The sequence below is a fragment of the Canis aureus genome, chromosome 18 (genome assembly GCF_053574225.1).
Source record: "Canis aureus isolate CA01 chromosome 18, VMU_Caureus_v.1.0, whole genome shotgun sequence".
Classification (NCBI taxonomy): Eukaryota; Metazoa; Chordata; class Mammalia; order Carnivora; family Canidae; genus Canis; species Canis aureus.
Genome location: NC_135628.1, coordinates 30,021,048 through 30,035,664, shown reverse-complemented (window position 1 = coordinate 30,035,664; position 14,617 = coordinate 30,021,048). Strand labels below are relative to the sequence as shown.

The following is a 14,617-nucleotide window of genomic DNA, read 5'->3' as shown; positions in this document are numbered from 1 at the left end:
TGGGGCTGCAGCCCTGGCTTACATCCTGTGACCTCAGGAAAGACTTTAAGCCAGAGGCATTCACAGAAACTATGAGATAATAAATCTTGTTTTAACTAAGTTTGGGGGTAATTTGTTACATATCCATAGATAATATGATATTACCAGTTTAAAAATGAGGATGGGGTAATTAAGCTATTAATTTGGTGAATAACATTATAGCCTTTGAGCTTTGAGACCTATTTTCTGGTCCTCAGATGAGTTATTAATGTTGTTCTATTATTAATTAGCAAATAGCAATGCAGAATTACTACCATTGGTCTGATGTGCAAAAGCTGGAAAGTAATTTTAATGTTCTAAACAGTATTGTTGATCATGTGACTCCTAGCACTGGAATCAGAAAATCTGAATTCTAATCTTATGGCTGCTCTTTAGAATCTGTATGAACATGGTTATGTTTCCTGAAACTAAGTTAGTGGCTTCAGGTGTAAAACATGACCAAACTTACCCACCTCACTGAGGAATAAAAAATGTGAAAGTGTCTAGCACAAAACCTGGCCCAGAAGAAATGTGGAAAAAATAGTCATTGAATATGAGTTTAAGAGTACTGTTTCTCATTAGAGTCTGAATTTAAAAAGGAGTTTGGAAAGATTAGAGAAGTCTCCAACAAATACAATTACTCAATTTAAGGTGGAGAACAAAAGTTAAAAGGAAGACTGTTTAGCTTGATTAAGTAAATACTAAAGAATGTGTAAATGTTCTTTGCTTAAAAATAATTAGCCTGACCAACTTTTTTTTTTAATCTCTGACAAGAGAAGAACTAGAATAACTATAAACAAAATAAACTTATTGAATGCAGCAATGAGCTATATCTGGTCCTCTGTGGATTTAACCATGTTCAGAGAGTTCCAGTTAATAAGATAGAGCTTGCTAGCTGGCAAAGTAATTGACCATCATTAGTTTAGAGGAAAAAGAAAACTAGCATAGGATCTTCATGCATAAAAATCCTTAAAAAAGAGGATGGACTGACATCTTTTATTCATTTCATATCATAATGAGTTGAGCCCAGTGTTTTTCAAAGACGTTGTAGGCCAGGTTCTGCAAAGCTGAATGAAATACGGAATTTGCTGTCTTCTCTTTTGCAAAAGCTCCTATTTAGAAATCCACTAAAGGAATTCCCCTTAACCTGATCCTTCTGTACAGTTTTCTCCCTCCTTCATCACCTTTATTAGTTGTCTCTGTATTTTTCTTTTGTTTAAATGCTTTTTGGTTTTATTTATAGAACAAATGTGTTTTTGTTGCTATTATAAGCTGGATAACATTTATGTACATAATACAAGTGTAACCCGAAATAAAACCCAAGTGGGAATTCTAAATCCAGTGGATATACTTCTAGATGAAGATCTCAATCTTGGCACTATTAACATTCTGGGCCAGATAATTGTTTGTTATGGGAGCCATCCTGTATATTGTAGGGTGTTTAGCAGCCTCCTTGAGCTTTATCCACCTTGCTCCAATCGCACCTCCCTCACCTAGCTGTGGACCACAAAAGTATCTTCAGACATTGCTAAATGTATCCCTGGTCTGCAACATAATCCTGGTCTAGGAAAATTCTCCAGGAAACCTCCTAAAAATGCCAGCAAGCTATTAGTAAGGAAAACCTCACATGCAAGCTCTGGGAAGCAGATGAAGACAGTCAGGGCAGGGCTTACACGATTGCACAAACTAGGGAGAGTCGTAAGTTGTCCTCTTCACTGGCATTTGCTGCCTTGTACAGTAGGAACCAATGTCCTCACTGTGCATTCAGCTCAGCCAAGTCCCTGAAGTAAGTGTGACCAATGTTGGTAGCATATTGACTATCCTGTCCCCAATAGTGGGGACTAGAATCAGTTTTGTTCCACAAGACTGATAGTTTTTCTAAACCCACATTTTACCTGGGACCTTGTTAGATATGCAAATTCCGGGCCCAACCTCAGACACTGAGTCAGAATCCCCCGGCGGCAGAGAACCCGGGAACCTGTGCTCGAACAAACTCTCCTAGTCATTGTTATACATGCTAAAGTTGGAAATGCACTGTTCCAGAATATAGCTGTGCTCTATCCCTGTAGCCTCCATTACAGGTGCCTAATCTGTGTAACTAGGACTCTGCTCCAGATTCTCCCAGGTTGCACAGTCAGAGGGAAGCCCCGCCCTAAAGCTTAGCTCAGTTGGCCAAAACCTGAACCCATTTGCTTTTCCTGCATTATTTCTCCCTAGGGCCTGGGTACTCTCGGTGACTTCAAGTGACTCCTTAATGCTTTGTTCTACAGAGATGCACATGGCAACTACTACTTACAGTCATTGCTCGCTAGAAATTTCAGCAGCCACATCTGATTCTCACAGATATTAATGTTGACCCAGATTTAGGCAAAATACTTTGATCATTGTGGTTTTGATTATTGTCCACCAACCTCAGGAGCATTCCACAGCCATGTCAGACTCCTTGCCCTGGCAGCATGCAGTCTTGCATCCTCTTTCCTGGGGAATCTCTTACTCAGGTACCAGCAGGTTCCCTGCCCAAGCCTAAATCTGTTAGGACCTTACATCACTAGTAGAGACTTAATAGTTTGTAGTTCACTGCTGTGTCAGAAAACTGGAGAACAAAAAGAATGAGTAGAGAAATTGGCCCAACACCACTACAGATTTTTCTGGGAAATAAAGGTGCTGCAGAAATCTCTAATTTCAATTCTGATATTTTTAATGAAGTAATTTGCTTCTAAGTTCTGTACAGATGGAAGCTGTGCTTCAGGGGTTCCCCAGCTACCATGTAGCTGGTATGAAGGGTATGTGGTAGGGAACATGGAAAATAAGTGTGACTACATTGATTGAAAAGGTAGATTGGACCAGATCATTGACTACAATCCTACTTTGCAGGTTTGGAAGTTTGAATACGATTCAGTAGACAATGGAGAGCCATCGAAGGATGTGTATGTGTATGTGTGTGTTTACTTTTATTTTCACAAAGTAAAAACAAAACACCATATGATTTACACTTCTGGTATCCAGAAGTCCCCCTCTTGTCCCCTTTCCTAGTAACCACTTCCTTCCTCCTTGCTACAATAAATGACTATTCTATTTCTGACACTAGTTATTAATCTTGTCTGTTTCAGAATTTGATATAAAAACGACTTTTGTCATCGCTGTATACTATTGCATCGCATAGACATCCACAATTTATGTATCCAGTCCAGACTGGATGGATTCTAGCTTGGCTATTAAGAATAAGGCTGCTATAAACATTCTTGTACCTCTCTTTTGATGCATCTGTAGATACACGTTTTTGTTAGATATAAATCTGGTCTTGAAGTGGACGAGATAGAGGATGTATATATTCAAGTTTGGTAGATAATAACAGAGTTTTCCCCAGTAATCTCATTAAATGAAATGTCTGCTAGCCCTGACAGATGTTAAGAAGGGGAAGGCCAAGACCAACACTATTTCAGGACACTGAATCCAGCTGCAGTATAGGAGATGTGTTAGGTGAAGTGAGGTTAGAATGCAGGAGGGGAGCATGTTATTTCAAGAACTCAAGTGAAAAAGTATAAAATCCTGAACTTGAAGAAGAGTGGGAAGGCTGGGACAAAGGTTAGAAACACCGAGGAGGTAGATTCGTAGATGGTTGGTAATGAAGGCAAAGGTGAAAACAAAGTTTTAAAGCTGGTGACCAAGAACACTGAGATGGCAGGGGAACTAGGGTTGAAAGAGGTTAGAGGTTAATAATGAGTTTAGACTGGGTTAGGATGAGATTAGGGTGCTGGCAGGAATCTAGAGAAATCATCTAAGAGACAATTAGAATCAGAGCTCAAGAAATCTGTCCCACAACTGACTGACAATAAATTCAGTAGGATACTTTTTTACAGTATAATGATAGAACTTGGTTTGTCACTTTTGTCAAGTAACACTAAGACTTTCATTTACATATCCATCATCATCTAATCCTACCCCTAGATTTTTTAAAATCTAGTTCCCTACTTTCAGTGATTCCAAAGTAGTATGGAACTACTGTGTAATATATTTCTACAAGTTTATAAAATGTATGTCTTGTGTTTTTATGTGAAACCATAAATAATAAACATCTCTCAACGTCCTGGTTTTTTATTACCCAGTCACTGGCTTAGTTCAAGCTTTCATTATTATTTGTCAAGGCTACTGTCACTAACTTCTTCACTGATCTCTCACTTTCCATTCTTATCACCTTAAAATGCACTCTCCACAATAAGATCCAGCAGGATCTTTTAAAAATGCATATCTGAACATCTTATTTAAAAATGTTAATCAATGGGGCTCCTGGGTAACTCAGTCAGTTAGAGGTCTGCTGTTGGCTCTGGTCATGATTCTGGGGTCCTGGGATGGAGCCCCATGTCGTGGGGGTGGGGGGTGCTGCTCAGTGGGGAGCTTGCTTCTCTTTCTCCATCAGCCCCTCCCCCTCCCTGCTTATGCTTTCTTAATTTCTCTCAAATAAATAAATGATAAAATCAAAATATTAATCTTTGAGAACAAACACCTTCAGGAACCAGCTACTCTCCTTTTTTGCCATTCCTTTCTTATGTCTTATGCTTTTTAAAAAATTATTTATTTGAGCAGAGTGGAAGGGTAGAGGGAGAGGGAGTAGCAAGTTCCCCACTGAGCAGGGAGCCCAACGTGGAGTTCGACCCCAGGACCCTGGGATCATAACCTGAGCAGAAGTCAATGCTTAGCCAATTGACCCACCCAGGTACCCCACATTTTATGTTTCTATGGTAGTTTCTCATGTTCCCCATTTGATTTAATGCCTTTATGCCTTTCATTCCTGCAAATATTCTTTCCACTATTCAAAATTCTGTTCTTGGAAGACTTTCTTGAATATATAGACCAAAATAACAAATAATGAGAAACAAAGGAAAGGACAATTGGGAGAAAAGGAAGCTTTTCTGAACATGTGGGATTTGGGTCTCTGAGAATTATGTATTACAATTTAAAACAATATAAAGACATTTATTTTAATCACAGTAAAATTATGTGATTCACATTTCCGACCCTAATATATAGCACAATGCATTTAAAGTCAGTAAAATTATTTAAAGCATAAGAAAATATTAAAACAGAGAAAGAATATATGCAGATTTCAGCACAGAATATTATTTAATTTATGAAACTTGAAAGAGAATACTGCTTTACATCTTTAAAGTTTCTGAATAAGTATCCTTCTTAATGTTCTCATGCCATTAACAAAAAAGCTAACCCAATTACTTCATAATATTTAGGTTTATTAAAAGATGTATTGAACAAATAAAAAAAATTATTGTATTATGGAAAAGAGTCACATCATCAGATTTCTACCTTTTTAAAAACTGAGGTATAAAATTCTGAAAAAAACCACACGCTTGTAAAAAATGTCAGTAGTTCATTAAGTAGAATAAAATCCACCTCTTTCCATTTCTCCTCCAATCCCACTGTCCAGAAATAATCACAGTTAAAAGTTTCTTGTAGGGATCCCTGGGTGGCACAGTGGTTTGGCGCCTGCCTTTGGCTCAGGGCGTGATCCTGGAGACCCGGGATCGAATCCCATATTGGGCTCCCAGTGCATGGGGCCTGCTCCTCCCTCTGCCTGTGTCTTTGCCTTTCTCTCTCTCTCTCTGTGACTATCATAAATAAATAAAAAATTAAAAAAAAAAACTTCTAAAAAAAAAAGTTTCTTGTAATGTTTTCCAACATTTTCTGCATTTACAAGCACATTTATGTATATGTATACATATATGTGTATACATATATACATATACATTTATAACTTGTCATGAAGACTGGATCGTGCTATATACTTCTCAAGTTACATTGTACATTTAATGACCTATCTTGGACATCTTCTTATATTGGAACATACAGATTTGCCCCATTCTTTTTAATCCTAGCATTGGATGAACTATATGGATGTGACATAAACTATTAATTCTCTACTGATGAAATATTTAGGTTGTTTTTAGATGGTCCCCTTTATATATGTGGCAGGATATTTATTCTGAACAAGTATTTAGCCCCCATTTTCCCTTTTTCTTTCATCTAGGCAGTTGAGGAGGGAATAGAATTGATTTAGGGTGAGGGAGTAGGGTTGGGTATGTGTGCTTCATGAAAGACCAGAAGCCAAGCCCTACTCTCTGACAGTGTACAAGACAAGTGGTTAGTCTTCAGAAAGCACAATAACAAGCTTCATTAGAGATTCCAGTAGGATATGTAATTCCAGAGCCTCCGGACCTGATGGGAACATGTAGCCTGGACATGGATAACTCGGCAGTAACCAGTGAGGAATGACTGGTAATGACCAGTGCCTAGAGGAACCTCTCCAGTGCCTTGGCCTTATGGAGGAAAAACTGCAAAGCTCTTGATGAGCTGCAAGGGAAGTAGAGAAAGGAAAATGAGGCCCAGAGTTCTAAATTAAATAGATTTTAAAATATAAAGAAACATACATATATATATATATATATCTGCCAATGTATATTTTTCACACATCGAACCTTCTATACTGAAATTCATACCATCTTCATAAACATTTGCAATTTCCAAAATATGAAATTATTTTATATTTTTTTATATTTTTCAAGTTGCATTTTAATTCTAGACACCTTTTGTCCTTTTCATCAATCAAAGAGAAAATTCCCATTTGAAATACTGTCTTTTTATCTTGATGTAGTTACATGTGGAATTTTGTGATATCCATTTGGTCTCTTAAAATACAGTACCAACAAAAATAAACCATACCTCTACCACTTTAAGGATTTAGTATATCACTTTGATTTCACACGGACATCAAGTATAGTTTGGAAGGTATAATATGAAAAGAAAAGATTTAATTGTTTATTTTGAAGAGAAAAAAATAATTTCTTTATGGAAAAGCCATGCCTGCATTATGACCATTAATTTTTTGTTTGCCATTGCTTTTACCTTTAATTGGTACTTTTGCCATCTTCATTGAAGGCTTTAGCCTGGTTTAAGGTTGGCAAAAGATTAAGTCAATTAAAAATCTCATGGAAACAATTTAACCATTATTCTCTGATTAAGAAGCATTGATTAAAATTGCTTTCAACAAGGAAAGACAGAGAGGATCCTTAAAATGTCTTATGGCTTAGAATTTTATTATGTCAACTAACAGTTTAGATTGCCTTCAGGCCTAATTCTACAGCCTGTTTATATAGCAGTTGGGGGCTGTTGGCCTGACGGTGCTTGGAAAGACAAGGCTCCTCTGACAAAAAGCCAAAGAAGAACTTAAAACAGATTGGGGAAAGTCCACTCCTGCCAGGACACTGTGAGCTGTTTAGTGACCATCTAAATGTTCTGCTGGTTTTGTTGCCATACTTGGTAGTCCCCAGGAATCTGGCTAGCCTCAAGTTGAGCAAAACAAAATACAACTGTGCACAGCCACGCCCTAGGGTGACTGTCTCCGAATACCATGCAAGTTGGAGGCTGAGACACTTGAAAGGCTTGCATCCCTGCAGATCAAATCTTCATAAGATTGAGCCTTTAAAGACAACCCTTAAGCACATAAATGTTGTCATTTACAGGACTGTTTCTGTGCTATTTTACCTTTCCAATTATAAAGGTGGCTAATGCACATGATAATTACAGTTCCTTAAAATTTATTCACTCTGGAGTAGATCAGCTCAGAAATGTTGGCACAGTTTCAGTGTTCCTTAACAACTGCTTGCCAAACCACTCTTTGATCCAGTGAAATTATCACATGATTCAAAACAAGGCCTACAGCCTTTCAAGAATTCACATCTTAAATCCTCATCTTCATTGCCCAACCTCCCCGTGTTCGACCCAAAAACTGATTTTTCCTTATCAACGCCAAAGGGATGAGTTTTTTTCCCCCTGTGGGATTTATGATATGCTTTCTTTGTTCCCCTTCATTTACCACTGTAGCTAACACATACTGAGTGCTTATTATGTACGAGATATTGTGGCTTGCCCCGCAGTGATAGAACTAAGCTACCTCCCCTAAAGTCACTGCACAAGATAAAGACAAACAGATAATTACAATACCGAGCTAAGTCAGGGGAGGAGAGAATCAAAGAATTAGAAGTAGACCTCAAAGCCGCTGGTGAGGACCAGGAAGATTCCCAGTGGAGGTGAATTCTGAGCAAAGCATGGAGGATAGAAAGCAGGCAAGTTAAAAAGCAAGTGAATTGCAGTTCTGTAGGCAGAAGAAAGAGTATGTCCATGAAGGTCTGGCAAGGCAAGAAAGTACAGCACATTTTAGAAACGAAACCTGTCTTGCTTGCCTTGAAATGCCTCCCATGGAGTAGTTAGAAAAGAGGCAGGAGCAAGAAGCATTGCAAGAGTATGAATAACCATATTTTGTCAGCCTAGGGGGTTTGAATATTATCCTAAAGTCAGTGTGGACTCCTAGAAGAACTGTGATCAAAGAAGTGACACGACTGGCTTGGGGTTTCAGATAACTCTGAGGGATTGTAGAAGAAATTTAAATTCAGAAATATTGAGCATAGGGTAAGCATATCTCAAATCAACTGGAGGATGGAGGGGAGAAGCTGGGCTTGGAAACAGGGCTGGAGAAAAGCTGAGGGTTGAACCTCAGGACTATCATAAAGAAGGAAAAACTAAAGAGGAAAAACGGAAAAGGACAGGTAAAGGGGGAAAATAAGGGGAGCAGAGAACTGGAGAGAGAAAAGGAGAACAAGATGGGGAGAGGGCAGTGGAGGTGATTTGGAAGAAACACTTGCTGCGTTAATCATCTCTCTCCTCTTGCGGATGAAGAGGGGAAGGGAGGGTAGAGTCCAGATATTTCAACAGTGTTCTTTTTCTTCAAAAAGACACAAATTATTTTCTTTAAAACAAAAACCACTTTATTGAGGTATGATTGACATTAAAAAAAAAGAAGATATACAGAGGTAACATATACAACTTGACAATTTGAAATACACACCCATGAAACCAGCACCACAATCAAGGCCAAAAACTTATCACCTCCCAAACTTTCCTCCTACCTCCTTCATATTTTAAGTTTTTGCCCATATATTCTGTTTATTTCTGTCCTCTTGTCAGATTTTGTGGGTTTTTTAAATCTGCTTTGTAAATTTAGTGATAATCCTATCTTATGTTTTGGAATGCTGTTGAAATGAAAGTTTTTTTACATCATATATTCTAAATGTTCACTGAAAAGCTACAGAATTTGATCATTGATCTGTAACTGACCATAGGACTCTTACTGTTTAACACTTCTTTAGTAGACTCTCTCAGTATTTCCCCGGTGATCACGTCATCTGACAATCATGATAACTCTGTTCCTGTCTTTTCGATATTTTATATTTCTTCGGTATTTATTCTTCTGGGCTAAAATTTTCAACCAATGTTAATTTACAGCAGTGATGATGGGAAATCTTACAATGCTTCTGCTAACTTGAAAACTCTAGTGTTTCATCCTTCACATTCATGTGTGTAATTGTATTTCAAACAGACACTTTTAGTCGTCTCTGATTATTTGATAATTTAAATAAACTGAAGCAAACATTTTTGTGCATAAATATTTGTATTTCTCACCATTTCCTTAAAATGGAGTCCATGATGTTTGGTACCTAATGCCCAATTGTTTCCAGAGCTTCACATACAAACTTATCTGCAGTGCGGATAAGTCACCTTATCTTTATAAGCACTTAGCATTGCCAGTTTTTAAAATCCCAGCAATTTAATTGATAAATAATATTTTTAAATTTAATGGGAAAGAAATATTGCATGTTTTCATTTATTTGCTCATTATTACGTTTGGTTCTTTTTTCATTTATTAATTTGCCATTTTTTATTATTCTGCAAATTAATCCATATGTTTATTTAGCTTAAGTTCTGAAAGTATAATAAAAAAATGATTCCTTGATTACCGCTGTATGTGCTCATTTTAGCACATTTGTGAATAATGCCAAGTCGCTCTTCAAAAATATTCTATTGGAGAATTATCAGCCGTATATGAAAGTGCCCATTTCTTCCAATACACCTTAAAACTGAGAAGAATGAAGAATAATTGCCAATAGGTGAAAATCGTATATCTTTTTTTTTTTTTTTTTATAAATTTTTTTTTTTTTTTTTTTTTTTTTATTCATGATAGGCACACAGTGAGAGAGAGAGAGGCAGAGACATAGGCAGAGGGAGAAGCAGGCTCCACGCACCGGGAGCCTGACGTGGGACTCGATCCCGGATCTCCGGGATCGCGCCCTGGGCCAAAGGCAGGCGCCAAACCGCTGCGCCACCCAGGGATCCCTCGTATATCTTAAATATTACAATTTCATCTCTAAAATTGTTCATGCATGAGGCCATTTTGCTTATTTGGCATCAGATTTTTCCTTCCTTTATAACTTGCCACTTCATCTTTACATTGTACCTACTTTATTCTTTCTACGTATTTTAAGAGATTAGGAAGTTATTCATGCTTCATCAGGAATAGAAAGTATTTTTTCAATCTGGCTTGCCATTTAATGATAGCTGATGGCTTTCCTCATTCCTTATATTGCACACTTCTGTGCGCCACCTCCGTCTCCAGCCTCATCTCCTATTCCAGCTTCTTTTGTGGAGGCCAGTGTCCTGCTGGCTACACTCAGCCTCCCTTGGATGCAGCCTGAGAACGTTCACCTGAAACCCTTGTCTCAAACCTCTTACTTCCTGCTTTGGGCTCTCTCTGACCTCATAGTAGCCTAACCCTGGGGAACACAATGGTACTCATTTCTGCAACATGGAATGTGAGGAATCAATACTCTCTGGTTACTGCCACCTTTGACAAAGGAGGTCTGGTGGCAGTGGAACTTTTTCCTCTTACCTTCAAGTGGATATTTGGGGTCTTCTCAGAACATCTCTGGGAACAGAGTAATCCAATACACAGAGGGTAGCTAACTGGATTAGGTATCCTTGAATTGACTTTTCTACTGACCTATATTCCTTCTTCTGCCATCTGGGGTCACATTTCCAAATAAACTGCCCACACATGGATCTTTGTCTTAGACTCTGCTTAGAGGCTAAATTGTATATGACTTATACATATAAGATTTAATCCATGTCTGTATGTGGGCTTAGGTATGTTTGATCACATATATAATTCATTTATTTTAGATCTTCAAGCTTATAAAGGCTTCCCCTAGCACCAGGGTCAGATAAACATCTATGTATATTTTATTTCTCTGTGATTCACAGACTTTATCAATATAAAGTTTATTTGAGATAGAGTGCACGTAGCAATTTTTTTTGTTGTTTCTCCCCTCAAAAAAATTTTTTTAAAGATTTATTTACTTCAGAGAGAGAGTGTATGCAGGAAAGGGGAGGGGCAGAAGGAGATGGAGAGAGAGAATCTCAAGCAGACTCCCCACCAGTATGGAGCCTGAATCAGGGTTCAGTCCTAGGACCCTGAGATTATGACCTGAGCTGAAACCAAGAGTTGGATGCCCAACTGACTGAGTCACCCAGGTACCTCTCAAAAAAACAATAATTTTTAAATAAAGTCTACTGAACATCTAAACCTTTCCCACTGGTTCTGTCCCTTAACATTTCAGAGTTTCAGGAGAATTACAGATTAACAAGAAGAGACTAAGCCTTGTATTCCTACTCTTCTTCACACATACTATAATTATGACTTAATTAGCCAAATATACATAGATGCAAAGATCCACAAAATAGGAGCAGATGCACTATACCTAGGTGTTTTTTCCTGGTTTCCACATTGGACTCACAGCTGCTGGTGACCCGCCACACAGAGGCTTGTCAGAGCAGAGCAAACAGCTGACCTCCAGCTTTGCTATGAGTCTTAAATATTTGGGGTTTATATCCTCATCCCAGAAGATCTTACATCAACAAACTAATTGCTTCCATTTATGGACATTTTTAAAAGCATGAAATTATCCAGGTTTTCTTTTTCTTTCTTTCTTTCTTTCTTTCTTTCTTTCTTTCTTTCTTTCTTTCTTTCTTTCTTTCTTTCCTTCCTTCTTTTTTCTTTCTTTCTTTCTTTCTTTCTTTCTTTCTTTCTTTCTTTCTTCTTTCTTTTTTTTTCTTTCTTTCTTTTTCTTTCTTTCTTTCTTTCTTTCTTTCTTTCTTTCTTTCTTTCTTTCCTTCCTTCCTTCCTTCCTTCCTTCCTTCCTTCCTTCCTTCCTTCTTTCTTTCTTTCTTTCTTTCTTTCTTTCTTTCTTTCTTTCTTTCTTTTTCTTCTTTCTTTCTTTCTTTCTTTCTTTCTCTTTCTTTCTTTCTTCTTTCTTTCTTTCTTTCTTTCTTTCTTTCTTTCTTTCTTTCTTTCTTTCTTTCTCTCTTTCCTTTTTTTCCCCCCAGAAACCTGATTATCAGCAAGGCCATTGTCACACAGAGGGGGGCTATAGGAAATGGACAGTACCCTAATATTCACAAATTACATCATTGCCTTAATCTTCTGAGTACTTCAAACACACAAACAAAAAACAAACTGCTGCCGCACAATTGTGCACTAAATATTTAGGTGAGCTGGAGGTTGTTTTGGCCTTCAAATCTGTGTCACTGGCCATTCAGTCTACTCCTGAGATTACTACCAGGGATTATTAAGGCTTTTAAAATATGTTTTCATAACTGACAGAGCAAATCCCTTCTTGTTATTCTCCTTTTCCCAAAATTTATTAGCTCTTCTTGTTTGCTTATTCTTTCAGTTGAGCTTTAAAATTACTTTGTCAAGTTCCCCTCAAAATGTGGCAGACATGGAGAAGCACCCCCTGAATGCTCTTTCAAGGGCAAGCTTGTTGCCCATCTGTGAGGACTGCATAGACACCTTCCAGCTGGTAGCTCCTCTGGGGTCTCATCCTCCCAAAGGCAACCTTCCATTCTCTGGTTAGGGAGAAGTGCTAATTGTCAAAAGTTCAGAAATAGCCAAAGTGAAACCAATGAAGCACTGAAATCATAATTAGTGAAATTTTATTGTGCACACATCAAAAGGGCAGTTTGCAAAGGAGGAGCACGAAAACAAAAATGTGGAATGAGGTTTGGGGTTATTTTATTATAAAGCAGCTTATATATAAATGAGAAAACAGTGACTTTATTCTTCATGGTGATTGGTTATAATAATTAGAATTTCCTTAAACGATAGGGAATTGGTCAGGGCTTACCTCATATCAGCCTTGAGAAGCAGTTTAAGTTTTGCTTTTGATTTCCAGAGGCATAAGCAAGAAATAGCCCAGGTCAAGACAGTCTTGCAAAATATGCTAAATTAAGCTTTGTTTGTGAGACTAAACTGGTTTTGTCTGCTCATGGAATTTTCAAGGTTGGTCTCTGTTTGTTTTTATTTTAACAATTCTCCTCTTTTGGCAGGCAGAGAATATGACCAACCAGAATAGCATTAATCGTTATTCTCAAAAAAAAAAAAAAAAAAAAAAAAAAATCGTTATTCTCGGTTAGCATCATTGATGTAACCAGGCTGCAGAGTCACATATTTGCTGTTGCCATTAGTTGAGTCATCAGGCTGGAGGGCCATGTAGTCACCATCTTCATCATTTATGTGGTAATTGTTGATTTCATCCAGTTGTTCAATCCTGATGGGTACCATTTAGAGTGTGAGTGGCCGCTGAAAGGCATTGAAAGCCCTCTAGAGCATACAACACACCAGAGAGGTTAATATGATGACTATAAGAACAACAGCCAAAGATTGAAAAAGAGCAGAGGTTCCCAGGAGCCAGGATTGAAACAATTAAATAACTCAAATGAATTATAATTTTTAAAGGTTATTTACATTGGCACAATATTAGTTATTAGCAATCATATATCTCCATGATTACTTAGGACAGAACGAATATGAGGATATTTTATTTCAAGGGGTGGTGTTGCAGATAAGCTTCCACCTAGACTAGGTCTCTATAGGATGTGAGCAATCAAGTACTTTAACGAGACTCATTTCTGTGGAAACAAAAGAAAAACAAAAGTTAATAGTTTGAACAAATTGTAAGTTCAGTTTCTGAGCTTGGACAGCAGCCAGTTGAGAAAACTTCTAGATGTCAGAAAATTTCAAAGCATCTTCAGAAGGCATGAGGGCAGACAATGATAATCAGACAGATTTCCCTACTTTGTAGTGTAAATGTCTCTGGCAATCTTACTAAGTGGCCATATAGCAACAGGCATGAAGACTGTCCACACATAAGTGGCTGTGGTAATCTCTCTCAAGTTTTATATCAAGCTGTCTAGCTTTCCTTTGCATGGCTTCAGGAAAATGACAGTTTTAGTTTTATCGTGTCTCCAAGTCAAAAAAGTAAGAAAAAACTGTAAATGTTAGTTTGGAGAGTTCTAGGCAAATATTGGAGGAAATCAGAAGAATTTAGGATTCACTTCAGTTTACAGGTAGAAAACACAACCTCAAAGACAACAGCCCTAGAATATGACATCCACAAAGTAGTATTACTGAAATATAAGTTTTCTTATCTTTATAATCATCCCCATTTCTATCAAAGATAACCAAAGTAACACTGATTTGTTTGCAAATTAAGTCTAGTTTCAATAAACTTGGCCTGAGTATTTACACAAATACTACAAGAATAGTGATTGATCCTGTAGGTTCTTTTAAATCTGTGTTGCTGGAACTTTTCATAAGGAATCTCACGTGGGACTTTCAAAAGCCTCTTTAGGCTAGGAA

The 14,617-nt window shown here is 37.5% G+C and overlaps 1 protein-coding gene across 17 annotated transcripts in view; it reads right to left on the bottom strand.

Moving 5' to 3' along the window:
- SOSTDC1 (sclerostin domain containing 1) overlaps positions 1–14,617 on the bottom strand; it is a 57,064-nt gene that overhangs the window by 7,658 nt on the left and 34,789 nt on the right. For 13 of the 17 annotated variants that reach the window (XM_077856672.1, XM_077856674.1, XM_077856670.1 and 10 more), the window contains one exon: positions 6,247–6,381. In XM_077856672.1, coding sequence (XP_077712798.1) covers positions 6,247–6,381 — 135 coding nt within the window. Of the gene's footprint in view, positions 1–6,246; positions 6,382–13,103; positions 13,343–13,379; positions 13,888–14,617 lie in introns of those variants that run through there. The other 4 variants (XR_013356806.1, XR_013356804.1, XR_013356805.1 and 1 more) reach the window with 2 other exon arrangements.